General features: G+C 38.7%; 1 protein-coding gene across 3 annotated transcripts; it reads right to left on the reverse strand.

The window, feature by feature from the left end:
• Positions 1 to 3199: 3199 nt before the first annotated feature.
• On the reverse strand, positions 3200 to 21181 carry RAD17 (RAD17 checkpoint clamp loader component). 3 transcript variants are annotated; one of them, XM_055791659.1, is made up of 16 exons: positions 20960 to 21112; positions 19408 to 19686; positions 18081 to 18164; positions 17216 to 17372; positions 16593 to 16729; positions 15421 to 15473; positions 15207 to 15332; positions 15053 to 15122; positions 14327 to 14438; positions 11235 to 11429; positions 10017 to 10096; positions 9325 to 9471; positions 8717 to 8863; positions 7855 to 7975; positions 6508 to 6565; positions 3200 to 4020 (listed from the first exon to the last, which is right to left on the reverse strand). In XM_055791659.1, the coding sequence occupies exons 1-16, from the start codon at positions 20999 to 21001 to the stop codon at positions 3753 to 3755; spliced, it is 2076 nt and encodes a 691-aa protein (XP_055647634.1). In that variant the 5' UTR covers positions 21002 to 21112; the 3' UTR covers positions 3200 to 3752. The 3 variants fall into 3 exon arrangements, with proteins under 3 accessions (XP_055647634.1, XP_005236250.2, XP_055647635.1); XM_005236193.4 differs by lacking the exon at positions 20960 to 21112 and adding an exon at positions 20036 to 20054; XM_055791660.1 differs by lacking the exon at positions 6508 to 6565 and having other exon boundaries at positions 3883 to 4020; positions 20960 to 21181.
• Between the last annotated feature and the right edge of the window lie 25 nt (positions 21182 to 21206).

The raw sequence follows: 21206 nt of genomic DNA on the forward strand, positions 1-21206 counted from the left end.
CTGGAAGATGCGATCATGCAAGCCAAACCAGGTTGCATTTACACAAAACATACGTGTCCTTCTGCAGCAGGAGGAGTGCACCTCACCAGGCTGACTCCCTTCTGGCATCCGTCCAAAACTGAGACCATACAATGGTGAGGATGTCAGGCAATTCGTGTAATGAGTTTTGCTGGCAGCAGGTGGTGGGGGAAAAGCAAACTCATGGTAAACTGGATCAAGATCAAGAGTTCATTCCTCCTGAATGCCCCATACAACTCTGACGTGAAAGAGTGGCATGTGATGGCAAGAAAAAGCTTTCCTGTTCAGGCCCACCATTCACAGAACTTTTCATTTCAGCTCTGGAGAACTTCACTGTTAGACAAAGTGGAAAACGTTCTTCTAAATAACTGTTCCTCAGAGGGGGAGAAGCCCAAGAAAGCCATGACAACAAAAGGTGTGGCTTCCCTACTGGGCAAGGGCTGATTTTGGCATAGGCAGTAGGCAGATGCATCCAGCACTGCGCTTACTCTCTGCCTCACGCGTCAGTGATGTACCATCTGCACTGAACACAGCCTGCATTACTACACCTACAGTGAGTTGGGTGGGTTCAAGCATGAGCTACGTGGGTCTCCCAAAGGCTGTCGTAGTTGTTGAAGTTCTTTGACCACACCAAAAATATACATGTATATTTCCTCTTTGGGATGCCCCTGAACACTCCTTCACTCGAGCTAAAGGGCATTTCTCTTCCCCCCACTCTGTAATTGGGATAACAACACTGAGGTAGCCAAAATGGACTCTTGGACCCCCTAGAGACAGGCTGGAGGGTGGGCTGTATGCCTGTTTGCCTGTTGCAGCTACGCAAGCTTTGCAGCTCTTGAAAAGGAATAAGGCCTAAAACCCTAAAGATCCACCTGAGAGGAGTCTCAGGTCTGTAAAAGCCCCATTCTGCCTTGCAAAATTGCTCAACTTGGTTCCTGAGGAACCACAGCACGTAGCGCTGAATCACCCTGCTCTTGCTCACTGTGCCCAGGCCTCAGCCATTGTTGCAAACTGCTGTACCAGGTACTAGAAATCATAATTTAGGTAAAGTTGGACACATCAATACAAGAAAATAGTAACAAGCCAAGATTTATTTTAAATGATCCTGGCAGGGTCACTTGTGCAAGAAAGTTGAAAGGTTCAGCTCTGAGGAAGACCACCTGACTGGGGCCAAAGGCTGGAATGACCCTCTCAAAATTGACGCCAAGAGAAAACTCTGCCTAAACTCTGCTCAGGCTCTGCCTAGACTCCACCTATCATTAATATGCAATGAGATGTTATTATTGCATGAATAATGTATGAAGGGATGTTGCAATCATGTATGTCAAATTTATAAATTCACCTGTTCCGCACCTGTGCTTTGGACCAAGTTTCTGTGGTGCGAACCAACCTCATCCCCTGCGCAGATAATGAATACCTTGCTGCTAAAAGTACAAAAAAATCTCTTAGTTTTCTTCGTTCCGAGGTTTCTCAGCATCACTGTCCACACTTCCCTTTGGCTTACCTGGGGATTGGATTGATTTAATATTAATTTGGCATTGGCTTTAATAGGGACTATTAGAGACTAGAACTTGAGTAATTTGGGGCTTCCATCCTGTACACGCCACTTCGCATGCCACTGCCATTCAAAGGCAAGAGCACAGACATTGAAGCACAAGAGGTTATTAAAGGGAATAATATCTCTTTTCTTTTGGGCGGCAGTGGTGTTTTCATGTGAAAGAGGTTTCATTCAAACTACTATGAACCCTGTACCTGATCGTGGCAATACTTCATTACTGATACTGAAGACTTCAACAATTTAGTTAGTAAGAACAGAGAACGATGTTCCCCCCGCCCTCCTTCTTTTGCTGCTGTTGTGATGTTAGGAAACAAGGAACAGATGGTGAAAAGAACAGCCTTACCCAGCTAAAAAAAAACTGCAAAAAGAAGCCTTCAGGTGAGGAAGTTCTGGCTGCAAGAGGAGATAAGCAGATAGCGTTGAAAGCCACAGACAGTGGCAGAAAATTAGTTGAAAGCAGGACAAAGCTAACTGCAGTAGTGGGAGATTGCAACCTTCAAGGGCAAAACACCACTTGGGGAGCATGCCTAGTTAGTAAAAGGCTTCAGTAGTGCTGTCTCAGGATGCGTACTAATTTGCATTAGAAGTGAGAAGCTTGTAACCTGCTTGAAATCCCCCACTCCGCCAGTGCTGCAATAAACCAACACTGGCTTTCTAAACTATCATTTCATTTGTAGAGTTTTCTTGGTTACAATTTTCGGTAATACTACAATTTATAATTAACCAGATGACCAGATGACTACTGAATACTGCCCTAGTAAGGGCAAGGCCAACAGTAACACAACATAGCTGACGTGAAAATAACTCTGTTATTACTATTATTACCCAGTACTACTGTAAGGAAAGCTGAAAAGATATAAAGAAGCTTGGAGCTTTGTTTGCGAAGTAAAAACTAGTATTTCGTGCCTTGTCACTTGCAGTAGAAGCACCCCACACACACCTCGACAGCACCCTGGAGAGGGGCAAACGCATTACAGGGCATCAACAGCCAAAAACATTCTGACTTTGCTGTAAAGAATATAGCTGTAATGAAATTTAAGAATTAGGGGAAAAATTTCCCTCTTCAAAATTACAGTAGCTATAGATGGAAAGACTACACCTGTCCCTTGAGAGAGGACAAATCCTAACATTTTAACAGCAGCAAAAATTCCAAGGTTGTGGTGGATACACATGTATTTTCTTCTACTAAACTCTGGCTGCAAGCAATACAGAAATGCAAACATACACTACCTATTCAAAGTTGGTTGGTTTGATTTTTCTCTCCTTACTCCTGTGGTATCACTAACCACAGAAACATATTAGATGGATTTGCAGAGACCAATCCCAGTTACAGAGAAACACTGAACTCTATTCAACAGACAACTACCACACACTTCACATGTGTCAGTTACCAAACACAGATTATTCTTTCCCACAGCACAGCTGCAATTCAAGGAGAAGTGCACACCACAGCATTAGGTTCCTACAGAGTACAAAGGATGAGAAGGACTTATGCTTGACTGTTGCATTTTCCTCTCCATGAGTTATGAAAATATTATTCAAAAGGGAATCCAAAATAAACTGTTGTTGTACAACATACATTCGAACTTACAAACACATAAAAATCTGTGACAGAGTACAAAACAGTGTTAAAACATTAACAGTAGGAGTTTTATTTACATTTATGTGATATCAAACCTTCTACATGTACATTTTAGTCTCCTCTTCCAGAAGGGCCAAGCTTCCAAACAGCAACTTTTTTTGAAGTTATGAATTTTAATAAAACCTTTAAATGCTGATAACTTACCAAATGTGTACACAGAAATTACACTTTACAACTGCAAAGGAAATTAAAATATGTAAAAAGTAAAAATAACTTAAGTGACCCTACTTATCTACAATCTCTTTCAAACTCATTTCAGCCATCATCTATTATTCTCTTTGTATCAATATATTTAATGGCTCAGGAGAGGCAGGAAATAGCTTGTAGTTTAGTATTCAGCTCAGGCCTGATCCTGCAAAGAGGAAGCTGAGGAGATTTGCCTCGATGCTGACACAGCATGTTTAGACTTGGCCGCCTAGCCCACCTAACTAGCTAAAGAGAGAGGTACTTTTGTGCAGACCATACTCACTTTAGCAATGGCCTCCGCAGCATATTCATCTATCAAGGCAAGTCACTGTTGCTATTTTGTTGTACTCAGTCACTATCATATTCCTCTATTTTTAATTCATCTTCCTCCATGATATCTTGAGCTGCAACAGGCTGAGGCTGACTGCAAGGTAATTCACTTCCACTGCACTGGCTAGAAGAAAGAAGGAATCCATCTGATTGATTCTCATCCATCGCATTTTCCTCCATCTGTGCAGCTGTCTCCATAGCATGCGCATCAGCACGGTCCCCCTCAGAGCCAGCAAGTAAGTCTGGTATCCCAGGATCTTTATCAGTAAGTCTTTCAAGCTTTAACCTGTAAAATCATCATTGCAACAGTAAGTTACTGTGGAAAAGCATCTGCTCTGTCACACAAAAGCTGCAACAGAAAAGACTGCCCGTGTACCACACAGGTCACTCTTCTCCACTGGTGCTTAATAGCTTTCACATCTTTTCGGCAGCGTTAACACCCTCCACTGATCACAGTTCATTCAAGCTATGCACGTTCCGTGCTTACATCACTGCCTTCACAGTATTATGTTTTCACAGCTCTGCACACATCTTCCAGGTATAGATACTTGTGCCCAGAACTCAACACCAAACAGCTTACATGACAGCCTACAGAAGACGCAGGAGTTCCTCTCAGGGAAAGGTCTGCCCTGCATAGCTCAAACCGCACCAACAGGTCACATTTGTGCTGTGCTGCTTTCCCAGTACTCACTGCTGGAAGTTTCTTCCTTACGCTGACAGTCATTTGCTTAGCTTTCTTCACACGCATGAGCCGCTAACAAGTAAGTTACTGACTACAGCCCATGGTACCTTAGACCCTTTTCCAAGCAAAACTGGAATCCTCTAGGACAGGAAGCAATTTCACTTGAAACAGACAAAAAAAAGTAAAAAGGAAATAAATTTTTTATGATTTCTTCTCCTATTTGGACTTCTCAATCTCTCTAGCATTTCTGTATCAGTAGGTTACTAATGTTCCTCTATTATTTTTCCCACTTCACATGGGAATAATAAAAAATTACACAGCTACTGACAAAAACTCATCCTGACACCAACTCCCAGTGATCAAATACCATGCACTCTCCTTGACGCCATTTTTCTTACTTCAGTGCCATTCCCATTCCATTAATAAATGCAACAGAAAAACAAAATATTCTTTCCACTGAAACAGCTGCATGTAAGTTGTTTTAAGGACTGCTTAATAACAGAAATTACTTTCAAGTAGGATTCCTGAAGAAAGCAAATGCTTACTAAAATACCTACCTTCCTCTGTAACTCCTTTCCAAAACGAGCGAACAGATGAAGAACACTTACTGTGTTTTCAGGAGAAAGTTACCCCTCAAGTAAAATCTACAGGACACACACCCAACTTAATGCAGATACAAAACATTTATCAATATTTAAAGGTATGCTGCAGACAAAATTAATGGCATAAGGAAGTCTACAATTAATTTGTAAAGTTACAAACATTTTGGCTTAGATGAGGGAGATTGCAAAGAAATACACCTGTTGTGGACATTTTCCTTTCTTCCTGACTAGCAACTAAAATGGCTTTCAATACAACTGTTGGGGAACAGGGAGGTTCCTGGGTAACACAGCCTTTACCTTACAGGCCATATTTCATAGTTAAACTCAGACAGCAATACCACAGTGATAAATACAAGACGCTTTGTCAGATGCCCTAATTCTCTTGGTTAAGAGATGAAGGACTTAGTCTCATTCCAGCTAACTGTGATCTCAATCCTTTACCAGAAACAGACCATCGCAATTAAAACTTCTTAAACTTCAGAGATATCAAAGTTATAGAAACATAACTGAGGTTCTACTAGATTAAATGATGCCTATAATTCAGAAGGCTCACTCAAGTCAGAACATAACATGACATGCCACTCCATGAGCGCTACACAATCTTTAAGTTGAGCAGCCCAGTCTCACAGTTGAAATAAAAGTGTATTTTCAGTATTTAACCTCTAGGACAGAGGAACTTCAGTAGCTATAGTTTTATTTTAAAAATGCATTCTAAACGAAGGTTTACTCTAAGTACTCCAATACTCAAAAAAATCCACAAAAAGAAAGCCAGTGCTGCTATCTGATTTCAGAGGAAGCACTCAAAAGTATTTCGTGGTTCCATAGGTACAGAACTGCTTCAAAGGAAGTAAAGATAATTACCCATTTTGCTTTCCTTCTTACATTTGTTGGTAAAAAGCATGTGAACACAGAATGTTCTATCAAACTTACAGATCAATGTTTTATGTCATGACAAACAATAGGCAAAGCACACTATACTCTTCATCAATTCAGTTTTATTCTCACATAAATGTTTTTGACCTAAAAAAAAATATTTTATTCAGATCATGCACTGGAGAAACATAGCTATGTCTAGGACAGCGCTAGTATTTGGTACAATGGAAAAGCAAGCTAAACAAGGATTAAAAGACACACTATAGTATAAATGTTGCTACTAATACCGTAGTGATAAAGAAATTCGACTACTTTTGTCAATTTTTTTATTTTTTTCCCCACTTTTTCAATTTTGGGGCATTTCAGCCAATCTGTGGACAATTTTGGGTCATTTTTTCCTCAATTTTGGGGCAATTTCGCCCACTTTTGGTCCATTTTGGGCCCCTCCCCCCCCCCAAGTTTTACCAGACAAAATACTAAATTATCATGCTGCAAGTGAGGAAAAATGTCACATCACTGATACATATTGAAGATGTTTCTCTATGAAAGGGTTATTTTCCTCAATATACTAAGAAACGAAGTCTTTCTTTATAGAAAAGACAGAAGTCAAGTTTACCTCCCCAAATGTCTTTTCAGTGGTAGCCTTCCAACATCCTGGATAAAAGCAATCTGAGCTAAGAACAAAGAATCACCAGTATCATATTGGGTAGATCATAATACACATACAATTAAACATACTGGAAAGTAACTAATTCTAAGTGTAGTCAAATATTCAAGTGAATATATTTGCAATATTTTGGATATCAGAGCACTGCATGCACATGTACATATGTTTTTGAAATTGCTTACCACGTTACCATAACGTATTTACAAGTTGCCTACACATAAACATCCCTGGCATTCACCTGCGTATTTACAATGTAGAGTTATGAATTCATTTTGTAGGCTATGGAATAATGCTTGTGTCAAGGCCTTTATTAAAACATGAAGCCTTTTATTAGAATTAACCTAGTATAAGCAACCCAGCTGTGTAAGGAGTAATTTTTGGATTAGGTACTGTAAGTTCTTCCGCACAAACTGTCTGCTATTGGATTCCCTCAGGTTATATATCTTTTTAATGCACTGGAAACATGGATCTTGTGTCCTTTATCTGGGAAAGACTTTTTAAAAGCCTTTTAAGTCTGCTGATGTTACTGGAAAGGATCCAGTAAGCAATGAAGATGTACTTAACATCACCTACTAGGTTTCCAAAGTCTTCTTACCCAAATCCTCTAGCAGATTTAAACAGAGCCCTAAGCCTAAACGAACAACTTTAATTATTAAACTTTACTAATTTATTAATAGAAAGCGGGGAGAGGGCTATGAGGTAATAGTTAACTCTTGCAATGGAAAAAAGTTGGTGATACAGTTCTGCAGAGATCTGTGCTAGGACCTGGGCTATTCATATATTCTTAAATGTAACCCCGTGAAAAAAGGGGATGAAGAGTGAGATGAGCAAGTCTGCCAATGCCACCCAGTTAAGACAAGCTAGTAAGAATGTGGGCAGGCAGAAAAATGGTGCAAGGACCTTAACAGACTGAGAGGGCAACACAATGAAATACAAAAGCATAGAGGTACCACAAATCCTGCAGTAAAGAAAAAAAAAGTGGGGGGGATTATTTCAAATACTCCGATATGACAACCCCATCCTACACATTATAAAGCACCATATATGACTTCTGCTAGCAGAGATACTTTCAGTTATGTAAGTTTTATATGTAACAGGACAGCTTTTATTTTGGCAATGATACTATTTGGGTATCAGCTATATGCATTTACCACAAGCATTTTTTTTTACTGAGGCAAAAGCACCAACAGTATTGACCTTTTGGGTTACAAAATTTTTCAGTATGCTTTAATTGCAGGAAAAAAAAATAAAAAAAAAAAAAGAAGAGTCCAAGATGAAGAGTTACACTCATCTTACCTTGATTCCTCATTGGATTTGCTAACATAGCAAGATAAGGCAATAGCTCTGTCTGAAGACACTCGGGTGGTAAACAGAAGCTTGAAAAGAGAGATTTTGCTGCAATGCAATTTTCTTGATACTGTAAGAGTTGGGGGAAAAAGAAACACAAGTAAAAAACCTGGTAAATCATTATTAATATAGATATTCTCTACCACAAAATACAAGACTATCTTCCTGCCTGCTGGATGACTACACACAAGCTACTGAAAAATAAGATGATAAAAAAGATAAGCAGTTAGAGTTAACACATACACATCAAAAAATAGTAAATTACTTCATTTTTGCTGAGCATAAAAATGTCCAGAAAAATATTAGTCTCTTGATTATAGAATTCCCCACCCATCCAGGCAAATATTTTTTGACAGATACAGCAAGAGAAGTATTAGTTCAACTGTAAACAAATCACCAAGAGCTTTGATACCTCATGAACAAGCTACTTCTGATAAACACAGGTAACAGCAGTAGTTTGTTAAACTTACACAAGAGTTCAATATGATTTAAAGTGCACAAAATCCTAAAATTACTTTCAGGAATACTTTACAGTATTTCAACACTAATTGTGACTCCATTAACTTAGGATTAAGACTCTCCCAGCAGTATGGCAATTTGGACACAAGAGCCAAACTTTGTCAGAGGGCTCCAATTTATTTTTCTATCAAAAGGATGATACAAATGTAACTATTCAAGCAAGTTCTTTTCAAAAGTAGCTTTTATCAAAATAGGATATTTGACAAGCTTAGCACCGTGAGCAAATCTCACCTATAATATTCAATTGTCATGTCTTACAAAAATAATAATAATAAAAAAATCAAGCATTTACCTTTTTATTGATAAAGAACCACTGGGGTTTATGTAAAGGCCGGAACCCCAATCCTCCTTGGTGGTGGGCAAAGGCTCTGGACATATTCGAATGTATCACCCCTCGGGTGGCCACAGATGCACTGTATTCCTCCATCACAGATCGAGTCTAAGAATGAAATTGGGCATTATGTGAAATCAAGGTCTCTGTACATTAAGTCTCATTTGAACTAAAACACACTAATTGCAGCGACATGATGCACCCAAAGTATGTTTAGATTACTGTGAAACTTGTACTCAAAGCAGCTGAATGAAAAAGTAAAAAATCAGCTCAATTACTTTCAGGAAAAGACATTAAAGACTCAACACATTTTCAGCATAAATATGTTCTACTTAACAATTTGTTTGTAAAATATTTTACAAACGCTATAACACACTACAATAAAATACTGACATAAGTTGGACCTGCATCTCTTCTATAGTTGATGTACTTCAGCGTTCATTAACAATTCCCTTTCACCTACACTTAAGTTTGAGGAAACATTTGTAAACACTTTGGGAAAAGTCTAGAAGCTCCATGTCGGAGCATTAAAAAAAAAAAGTATGTGTGTATAAAAAGATGACACTTACACTCCAGTTACTACAAAGGACATCAGCGGTGCTCAAATATTCGCTGGCTCTCACTACATCACCTATATCAGGAAAAAAGTCTACATAGTTCTGGTGAAGGTATAAATTAAACATGCTTCCAGATACATGCGATCTTTCCACAATATCCTATTAGAAAAAAAAAAGTTCAAGTCTTACACAGCATATAAGGAAAAACATCCTATAGAAGACTGTTAGGGAGCTAGCACACACGATCTATGAAGTGATGCTTGTATACAAAAGGGAGATTGGTTTGCTTGCAGAGAAGGCTAACAGTGGGGATGGAGGGGCAGAAGACATTGATGTCTTCAACTCTCATAATAGGTGGTAACAGAAAGGTGAACTGACTCCTTGTGGCAATGCACAGCTAAAATAACAATTGCAGGCTGCAGCAAGAGCAAGTCCACCTTCCACCACAAGTCCATCAGCGATGAGAGAGAATCTCCACCCTCAGATGCCTCAAAACTCAACAGATCAAGAGCCTGGGAATCTAATCTACCTTTGAAGTTACCCTCCAGAGGTCCCTTTGCAATTAATCCTTCTCTAACTTAGACTGAATACACATATATTAAGATCAATGACAAAACCACTGTGCTTGAGAATTTGCATCAATCACAAGAATTTGTTTTGGTTTTTCTTCAAACCAAACTGGAATCAAGTAGTTACTGCATTACCTCAGGCTGAATAAGCAAGGTGTCGCGACGGTATTCTGTTAAGTGAGCAGGGAGCTGAGAAAGTTCTGACACTGGTTCTCCTACAAAGGATTTTAGGAACTTTAGTCTTATTATCACAAATTTTGTTAATTTCTGCACATAATCAAAAAAGCCAGAAAAAAGAGACACGTATTTCAGATGAAATATTAAAAATTCAAATATTATATAAGAGCAAGAAAAGAGATGTGTAACTGCATGATTAAGTTTTGCAGCACTGAGCATCATTTTTAGCAACCGTCAACTCTACTAGCAACTAGATTACACCATTTCCAGTTCCCGGAAAGCTCTTGAAGCAGGCCTCCTAAGAATTTAATTATAGAGTCAATATTACATAGTCAACTACATGTAATTAGTTACATTATATTTCATATACAAATTTAATCTTAATTATTTTCACATTCACACTATTTCTCCTCAATTGATTTTGAAATTATTACTGAATTATTCAGTGAATTATTACCGAAATATGAACAGCCAGCGGCATCATGGATCCTAATTTAGCTAAGTGCAGATCACGTTAGTTTAATAAGTAGCAAATGCTTATGAGTTATAGTTTCTAAATGTCAAAAAACCAGTACTGTAAAAATACACAGGGAGCAGATATGTTCTGTAAATTTACAGAACCTGAGTCTGTAAGAACCTTCAGTAGCAGTAAGGTGGAAACTCTTGGAGAGGTGAAAAAGGAGACAGGGTATGACACAAGAAATGGAAGAGGTTTTCCAGTCAGAAAGAAGACAGCAGGTATGTCTGTTAAAGGGAAACAAAGAGCTGAGATAAAAAGTAGGGTGGAAAAGATAGCAAAAAAGGGAGACACCACCCGTGAGGCTGCAACGCTGTTCTGTAACCTTTAGGAGTACAGACAAGTACAAAATATACCCACAGAAATTTGCTTGTACAATGCAACAAATGTGCTGGCTATCTATCTTTGTGTGCATGACAGTGCACGGACCTAACACAAACAGGTATTATGTGTGTGTAATAAAACTTCATCCATTTATTTACTCAATAGCTACAGACAGCTGCAATCTCAGTTACCACAAACTTTTATTCCTGTTTTTACACTGTTATTAATGACAAAATATGTGAGTTAGATGTCATTTTAAGCCTTACTTTAGCAAATCTAGCTATTAGTAGCTAACATGCTCTGCCCATTGAAAGAGTAAGTCAAAGTTTCCTTACTTTTGCAGTAAATTATTTTCCCCAGAGCATGAAAAAGAAAGATGGAAGCATCTTTGCCACCAATGGCTTGTATCTCCTGGTCTTCTGAAGTATCAGTTTTACTTTTCTTTCTTACTTTGGATATTGCTGCTGATTCACATTTTAACGTGGAGCTCCTTTTCTTCCTTGACCAAAAGTCTTTCTCCAATGAGCACTCTATTAATAAAAGCAAAAACACAATCAGGAAAAGAACATGAACCAAAAAAAAATTCTCTATTATATTGCTACTGGACAGTAAGAGAAAACTCACCTATTTGGAACACAACCCAGTCATCTAAACTGGGATGCTTAATTCCACTTCTGTCCCGTAAACCACAACTCAGGTGCCAGGTCTTTTTTGAATAAAAAATAAGTCTTTAAAATAAGCTAGCACTCTTGTTTATGGATTCCAGTTCTGATACAGCCCCAACGTGCCTTTCTTAAAAATCTCTTCTTTATAAAGTACAAGTGCAAATACATGTCAATTATATTTCACTTACACTCTGTTCACCTATGAATTTATCTTCTCTTTGCACCACCTGTATAATAGCATCACTGAAATGTAAGGTGGCAAAGAAATCCTTTCATTTAGGTAATTCTTCCCACAACCTACTGATTTCCACAACGTTTTGAGACCTCCAAGGAATAAAACTCTTCTCCTCTAATTTAAAACTCAAAAATTTTCACCCATAATTTGATTTAGCAGCAAGTGAATCTTTACTGAGCTAATCCTTATTGAGCTAAGAGAACTTATTCTTCAAGTATTTATCCTTCTTTTATCCCACAATTACCATGGATCCATTTTACCCATTAATACTACTACAAAGCAAATGTATTGCTTGAGTTTATAGACACACACACACACACACGAAGAAAGAAATGATACATACGTAAAAAAGTACGAGCGCATACTCAGGGGTTAAACAAGGAGGTGAGGCATCTCCAAAATTTACAAAATATTACTGGCTGCCAATCAAATACCTGAGCAATTGAAAAAAATTTATTCAACATGAAGGCAGCTCTTCCCAATTTGTTAAAGAGAAAATGCGAGAAGTTGAGTACATGATTCTGAGATGTCAGGTACAGAACCTGTCAATCCATATGCCTTTGTTTTCTCCCGAGTTCTCTTTATAGTTCTCATGTTTTTACACTTCCAAGGTAATTTATCAAAAACTACATAAACTGGTCATTTTAAGACTATTTAGGTTTTCTAGAGTCTGTAGAAGCTAAGTAGCATCCAGCAGTGAGCTGCTGCAAACTTTTCTCAGGTCATCACCAACCTACTAGTTACTAACTTAATGGCATTATCATCCAAGTGGTTGCACTGAGAGGAATTTTGTAATTTTCTGTTTAACACAGAACAACACAAACTTAATATACTAGAAGACAACATCAGAAGAATGTAGTTCCCATGTTTGCAAGTTATATCTAGAAACTTTACTGTCTCCCTCAAGTAATTTAACAAACACAGCTAAGTTAATTTTAATATACTTTAAAAGTCAAACTACAACACTCCCTCTTACAATAAGGACTTCAAAGTACATTTAATCCTGTATTCCATGAGCACTTTTTCTGTTTGCAAGGTGGATGGGAGAGAAAAATCTGTAAGAGCAACAAGATCTTTGCTAACTTTATGACATACAGCCAAAGGCAATTGTTGAATCCACTTCCTTATTTCTAGGTTGAATAGAAAATGCTGGCACCATCTAAAGGTTCCTAGAATGAACTACACATGCCAGAGTATTGCTTCTAAAAATTAGAGGTTATGTAAATCACATACATTCATTTCTTAACAGCCATGACTTCCAATGCTTATAAAAGACATGACAGACTGTTTTCTTTCAATGTTGCAACATAAATAATGCCAAACTAAGTCTGATCTGAGCATTGTCCAATGAAGTATGTTGCAGTTCAGCATTTTAGTAGTCTTCAAAAATATTCTATAAAATACTCCGTAACTTCACAGTAGGTCATAGCACCTCACAGCTTTTCAGTTTACCAACAGCTGTACCAACTCCAAAGCAAAATCGATCATTACAGAAGTGCTATACACGAACTCAATGAGCTATTTCAGAAATGCTTTAAGGGCAGAGATAAGGACACTGAGAACTGTATGAACCAAGCAATAAAAATACCCCCTTTCAAATTAAGATTGCATCATAAAAGCTTTGAACAGTAAGCACATACCAATAATAAAGATATCCAGAAGAAAAGAGAACATTTCATTAAATCACATCAAAACATACATCACCGCTGTGGTTTAACTCCAGCCAGCAACTAAGCCCCAGCTGCTCACTCACTGCCCCACCCCCCATGGGATGGGGGAGGGAATCACAAAAGTAAAAGTAGGAAAACTCACAGGTTGAGATAGGAACAGTTTAATAGTTGAAATAAAGTAAAATAAATAATAACAGTAATAATAATTTGTAATGAAAAGGAAATTAATGAGAGAGAAATAGAACCCAAGAAAAACAAGCCACGCAAACGAAAAACAACTGTTCACTGCCAACTGACTGATGCCCAGTCCCCAAGCAGCAGCCCCCAGCCAACTTTCCCTCCAGTTTACATACTGAGCATGATGCCATATGGTATGGAATATCACTTTGGACAGCTGGGGTCAGCCACCCTGACTGTGTCCCCTCCCAGCTTCTCACACACCCCCAAGCCTTCTTGCTGACTGGGCACAAGATGCTGAAAAGCCCTTGGCTGAGTGTTAAGTGCTGCTCAGCGACAACTACGACTGTGTGTTACCAGCATTCTCTTACCCCCCATCCAAAACTCAGCAGTGTAGCACCTACCAGGAAGGAAATTAACTCTATCCCAGCTGAAACAAGGACAGTAGCAGATGTTACTCAAGCTTTGAGACTACATGTAACAGTCATGAAATAGAACATTTTAAGCCTAAAAACCAGACAAACAAACCCAAACCACACTGTGCCTTCTATTCCTGTCCAGAGCAGCATGTCAAAAATGTTCTGCACAGCCCACCTAGCTGTGCTGCAACAGCAAACAGAATACCTTTATAGCAGGAATGGTCAAAATGTCATTCGCCTCTCAAGAAAATAGGCATTTACCTTTCATAGAAGAAAACTGAAGACTGTTTATTGCACTTCTTATATCACCTGAAGAACCTCTGCAAAGTAACTCCAGAGAAGTTCTATCAAGAGCAAAATTCTTTTCTTTGTTCTACAAGGAAAAGCAACATTCAAAGTAGTAAGAAAAAGTAGGAAAAGGGGTATTTGAATATTAGCCTAGCTGTGGGGAACCACCTCTGATACACACCATAAACATGAGCATCCATCAGGTGCTCAAGCCCCATAACACTGCTAACTTTAAAACGTATAATCCAGTTAAGCACACTGCCGTATTTCATATAGCAATATTAAGAGAATAATGCACATAATTCTTTACAAGGTGTCACACAATATTAGACTTGGTTGTAATGAAAACTGTTTGGGAATAACACAGGATTTGGGTTCATGACCTCTTCTGGACTTGCTGGATTACAATAAAAATGACTTCTATTCCTACTATTTGTTTCATTACATATAGTTTCTGTAATAGGGAGAAGAATCTGCAGAAGTAACTCTGACGGGTTAGATCAAGGATCAAGTGGAACTAATCTGAAAAATAAGACATCTTTCCAGTTTGTCGTCTTCTGTTGGGGGATTGGGGGGGCGGGGCTCTGCTATCAAAGATCAAACAAATACAAAACCAAATATAAGTAACACTTCAGATATAAAAGTCTGAAATTTTTCTGTCCTAGCACTGCACAGAACTTATCAGTTTTGACAACTTACCGTATCTGCTTCTGTTGCAGCTATTCGACTAAGAACTTTCATCATATTTGTTGGTGCAATGGGCTTGAAACTGTTGAATTTAATTTAAAAAAAATAATTAATTTCTGACATCGCATTTAATTCAATCAAGTTTTAATGAGATAAGAGATCTTACCTAATACTGGATATACACAAATCCTCTAAAATTTCTGTTGGGAACAGTAACCTCCGGTTGCCATCTCCACTGAAGTTATCAGAGATTATAAATATAAGAGGACATCTGCTTGTAGAAACAAACCTCCTAAATTGAAAAATGAACAAGTATGATAAGAATCAAACTCTACTGCAAGTGGCTAAAGCTAATCATTACAAACTTATCTGCAACTGACCTGATAATTTCATGTAGACTGCTAGGGTCTCGATAGAATTGGTTAGGTATGTCCTATTCAAAACAAATGAACCGCTGTCATTACATTCACATGCAAATATTCTCTCCCACAGACTGATTGTTACAGCACACTATGCTGCTACACACTTTCTCTTCCCAGTTAGCTTGCTTTCAACTAAATTTCAATGTGGCTAACACTGAAAACCAGAAGGAAAAAAGCAAAGAAAAAACCCAAAGCGTAGCTCTTTCTTTCATTATGGACAACAATTACCTAAAAAGAAACATTTTCTTTCTGTCCTTGCTTCCTAAGAAACAGCCTTGGGTTAAAGTTAATAATCATACTGCCTGCTAGGCAGAGTTTTACTCAGAGGATAAACACTCAGGTTAGCAGCTCCACAGAGGAAGAGGGCAGGATATCTACGTGAGATATGAGAGGACCTACATAAGTAACTTCATGAAGAGAAGTCACAGAAAGCTATGCTTCCTAAATTCTACAGTACATCACATAAGTCACGAAGAATTTTTGTCTCTCCTGTTTTCTCTTGAAAGTTTACAGACAACTTGACTATCATAACTTAAAAAAATTCGTCTCAGAAAAAATGGAAAGCTCAGACAGAAAATGCTACTGAAACACACTCCTAAGTAAAGTCTTCCCCTGTGCCTCCCCATACAGCTTACAAATCCTCAGAGTTTAAGTCACTTCCCTAAATAATGCCCACCGCCCACCCCCCTGCCCCATAAGGCAATACTAAATTTCAAATGCTTTCCAATTGTGTTTATTGTCACATTTCTACACTCTCCCGCACCCTTAAGTAACAGGAATAGCGGGTTTTTTTGCTCCTCTTCCTTATATACATATACACATACATCCTTCTAGAAAGCTAATCATGCAGAAACATGGGTTAACTTTCCAATATTGCTTAATTATTCATCCGCTAGTACCTATTTCTGCACACAAACTAATCTTCAATTTCTGCCTATTAGCTTATATAGTTTAACTACAGGTAGAACTTGGCTCTAGACTGCTGTAGGACTCAAAAAGTAATAAAGAACTCTGCAGTAAAGCAGACTAACTTTTGGCAACAGCAATCCACCAGCTGAAGCTAGTTAACACATCAGTATTATAATAAAAGGTATTGTTTTCAAAACAAGATTTCACAAGTTCTCACGTACTTCAATAAGAATAAGCTTTTTATCATTTTCTGGTGACTCCCCAAGCATCTGAAGTTTGTTATACTTATTTGCTCTTAATAGAAAATCTTGAAAAAGAGTTGCTTGGGCCTGACTTGGAAATGCATGAAAACTTGAGTCTGAAAAAGAAGAACTAATTAAGATACATATTCTATATTACACCAATTACAATACAAATAGCCACAAGAACTAATACCACCCATGCAATTTTCTGAAATTAGCCACTGAACACCAGCAGCCAAGCTTCACAGCAAAAACATAACAAATAATGTGAGAATTTGTAAAGAGTAGAATTCAACTGGACACAAACAAAGACAGACTTAACCATTTTTATTTAACTGGCTCAAACGATATCCAGGGTATTACATAGCATTCTATACCGAATTAAATTCCTAATTATTTTGGAGTAAACACTGTAAAAAAAATTAAATCACTTTTCAGTTAAAAGCAAAAGAAAGATTCTTATTAAACACTCTAGGATCTTACTTAGATGGATGTGGATCTGACTTCCTACATCACAGACAAAAAAGAATACCAAATACAGAATACAAAAATCACAAAAGTAACTGGAAGAAAAAAAGAAAATAAAAACCCAAAATACTTACCATGGCCAAACATATTTCTTAAGTCTTCTTTTGTAAAGTCTAAAGATATTGGATTGGTCCATTCTTGCACCTGAACGCCAAGATCTTTTGCCAATACTTGTATAGTTGCAGTCTTTCCACAACCAGGAGGACCGGTCAGCAGCAAAACAGAGCCACGCTGTCACAGGAAGGGGGTAGGGCGAAAAATTCCCCAACATGATAAATACAGACTGAAAGCTGGCTGAAGATCAGTACTTGTTGAATTTCTCCTATAGTTTCTCTGGTAATCATTCCCTTTTCCCAGTAAAAACTGAGTTAAATATTTGGTGTTACTAATTTACCTGTTAAAGGGCTACACCAGAACTTTGAAAGCCTTGCTCTCAGTTTTTAAATGGTACACAGTTAACTAAATGCATACAAGCAGACTACCAACATAACAGATATTGAACAGGAGAACTGGGTCTGAAAAACACCAGGCAAGACTGATAAATTATGTACATGTACAAGAATGCCTCTTACCAATCAAGAGGTTAAAAACATCCTATTACATCAGATCAGTGCAACTGGATATTTGCTCAGATACTTAAAATTAATCTGTGGAAGACAATATGCAATTACAAGCACATGCTTAAGATGTATGAACTGACTAGATGCTAGAAAATAATATTTCTTAGCAAAACCAGAATACACCTCTTAGCAGCTAAGTCCAAAACAAATGTACAAGCTCTAATTCATGTTCTTAAAAGATTTCTTATAATCCAATGGATACATAATCACTACCTATTAAGTTAAGGGTTGTTTTTTTTCTACTGAAATTAAAATAAAATTGAATACAGCTTGTTTGTGTGGTTTTATTACATGCAGCTGCTAATTTTGGCAAGGTTACCTGCTTTGGCTGCCTCTGAAATATATGTACTTTTAACCAGGTTTCAACTTCTTCAATTTTCTTCTTTTGCACAGCAAGGTCATTCTAGAACAAGATTAGAATACATGAAATGTATATATACATCTCTTAATTTCTAAGACTGTAATGATGAGATCCAAGAATAGAAAATACGCTAAAACATTACCAGACAGGTACATATACATTTCAGTTACATATGTTTACGCTATGTAGAAGTAAGTGCAACAGTTAAGAGACAATCACTTCTGCCTGTTTCCTCCAACAGCCAATTTTCCATTGCTTGCAGTTGGGAAATAATGAATTATTTATTATTCCTAAAGTAACAACATTACAGTCTTGCCTGTTGATGTCAGTATGCTTTATAGCTACTGCTCGAGCCAGTACTTTTTAGGCTCTACTGACTCTTAATACTGCGTCTCATGCAGCTTACTCATCTTCTAGCCTCGAACTCAAATCCTCTCCACAGATCAGCTATTAAATATAGCGTACTATACTTACATCAACCAGCACTCAAATCTCAAGAGATAGGTAACACACATGCTAATACATTTGAAACACACTGTGAAAAAGCTGTTCCATAAGCAGAACCAGGGAAGACAGGTTTACTACAGATTTGAGTCCTTTTTCCTCGAAGCCCTAAGGTACCACAGTACCACAGACCCACAGTGTCACACCTAAGATGCATCAAGCAAGCATGAGAGAATGCAAACTGCAATTAGTCAAGTACTCTGAACATGTTAACAGACCAGCTAACTCTTGTCCAGTAACATGCAGGATAACATGAATTATCTTTCCCATAATGAGTGCACTAACTCAGTTCTCGCCTCTTTCTTCTTAGCTGTGGATTCTCCTAGTACTTGGAGCTGTTAAATCTGGCTAAAATTCATTACCAGGTTCAAAGGTTTAGGAGCAGATTGACAAGAAACAACACCTCATCAGTAGCTTTATATCAGGGGTCCGGCGTGCGGACTAAGTGGCAGGCAGTCATCTGTGGCTGCTTGGTTCCCCCCCCCCAACCCCCGGCGGGGGGTGGGGTGGTTTGTAAATACCAGGGGCCGGATTGAGGATGCAGGGGGGCTGTAGTTTGAGGACCCCTGCTTTATATCCTCAGGAAGCCTGGGGGGAAAAATGCCTCTCCCACAGAAAAAGGGTTCATGAAAATCTTAACTACAGGCAGTAAAGACATCAAACTAGTACTTCACCGCTCTAATAAAATAGGATATACTTAGAACCTGACCAATACAGATTATGAAGCACATGTCATACTCTAATGTTACTACTATATTAGCACTTGGAATAACTGTCACACCTGAGTTTCAGGTTTATATCTATCTACCCAGGGCTCATCTTGAGATTGGCTCCAGTTTTGTCTGGACTTGTTACAAGGCAGATCTACTGAAGATGACTTTGGTCTTTTTCTGGGCAGAACTTTGGTTTTGCTGCTTTCTGGCACAGAAGACACGTCTTTCTTCTGCTGCTGCCGGTTTCTTCCAGAGTTGCCTTCTAGTGGTTTCACAGGAATGGAACCAGAAGAAATACTTGTGTTTTCAAAGAAGTCATCAAATGAATGTGCTGACCAATCTGTTACCTGGTAAAATACAAACATTATGCTATTAATGTAGCACTCTCCTCCCCTTAATTTGGTACAGTTGCCTCTAGAACATCAGATATTTTTTATCAAGTCTGTATAAGAGTATCTCATAGATGTGAAGAACTTCATTAGGACTGAAAGGCATACTACTAGTTAGCAACAAACACAGGCACTTACACTTCTTGAATGTGTCCATTCCATGTTTCTTCGATATTAAAGAGAGCTACACTTTACACATGGTTGTAAGAGTATTTTGCAACAAATTGCCAATGAGAACAAGTTGAGAATTCTACAAACGTACACCCAAACCAATGTAAAACAGAGATAAGAATGAAAAAAAATTTACATTAACGGCATGTTCATGTTGCCTCTGTAGTTTTCAGTACGCGGTGATTCTTTTTCTCTCCTTTTTTAACATTCAATAAAGCCATTTCTATTTGAAAGTTAGAAATAGATGACAGAACAATTATTTAAGCAGCACAATAAAATGAAGTATTGTTACTTCTTTGCCATGTATGGTAGCTTGGCCTGATCTAGCATCGGACTGCCATATGTATCAGAAGTCTATCTGACAGTGACTAGAAAGTGAACAGTTAATAGTGTTAATATTCAACTTTGGATTTGAGAAATACCCTGCTAGGACAGGTGTACAAACTTACAGCCCAGAGCCACTTTACAGCCTACCTATGACCTCAAAATAGTATCACCGTAGTCGTACGTTCTCCCCTGCTAACAACTACACGACAACCCTTCAGCGTAGGAACTATAACAGGCTACATGCCACAACACACTTCTGTGAAAACGGGATTCACAGAATAGACGTGTCATCTCAAAAGAAGTCTGTGATTACTCTACAGTTCACACATTTTTATAAATTAACACAACTGGGCATCACCAGACAAGATTATCTGCAACAAGCATTAGCAGCTAGCTGGGAAAGAGGATTTACCTCTGCATGATTGGTTTTTAACGTTATTCTGACAAAAGTTATTTTTAGTTCAATTTGCATATTTACCAACGGGCCAGGTACCAACGTGCGAGGGGATTTCCTTTGTACACACTGCACCAGTAAATAAGAAAATAAACACCTTAAACGTAGGGGCAAAAAAACCCCGAAGAACTTAAATGTAGAGGAACTGCCAAGACAGAGGCCAAGGACTAACCACCGGGCCTACAAAAACCACTAATGGGGGCTGCCGGGTTCTTCCCCGAAGCTGCAATAACCCTTCCTCAGTGCAGACCCCGGGCCGCAGCCCGCCCTGCGGCCTACCTCCGCCGGCGCCAACCGCTTCCCCGCGGAGCCTCCCGACATCTTCAGCCTGGGCGGGGCCCATCCGCCGTGCGGCCCCGCCGCGACCGCCGGGCCCGAGGGGAGAACCCCGCTGCTGAGGCAGGCGGCGCTGGGCGCGGTCTGAGGCGGCAGCGGGACGCCGCACGCCGAGCACAGCCGGCCGAGCCGCCTCACACCGACCGCCGGGCCTCCCGTGGGGCCCTTCTGCTGCGGCGGCTCTTAGCTG

This window comes from Falco peregrinus, chromosome Z (genome assembly GCF_023634155.1).
Source record: "Falco peregrinus isolate bFalPer1 chromosome Z, bFalPer1.pri, whole genome shotgun sequence".
Taxonomy (NCBI): Eukaryota; Metazoa; Chordata; class Aves; order Falconiformes; family Falconidae; genus Falco; species Falco peregrinus.

Bases quoted from the DNA above. Each gene is read 5' to 3' on its own strand.
- RAD17 (XM_055791659.1), bottom strand. From the start codon at position 21,001: ATGTCGGGAGGCTCCGCGGGGAAGCGGTTGGCGCCGGCGGAG. The intron at 17,373-18,080 runs GTAACCTTGCCA...TTCCTGTGACAG, and splicing joins TTCAGAGGCAGCCAAAGCAG to CGTGGCTCTGTTTTGCTGCT. The intron at 15,123-15,206 runs GTAAGATCTCTT...TAAATTCAACAG, and splicing joins TTGTGTATATCCAGTATTAG to TTTCAAGCCCATTGCACCAA.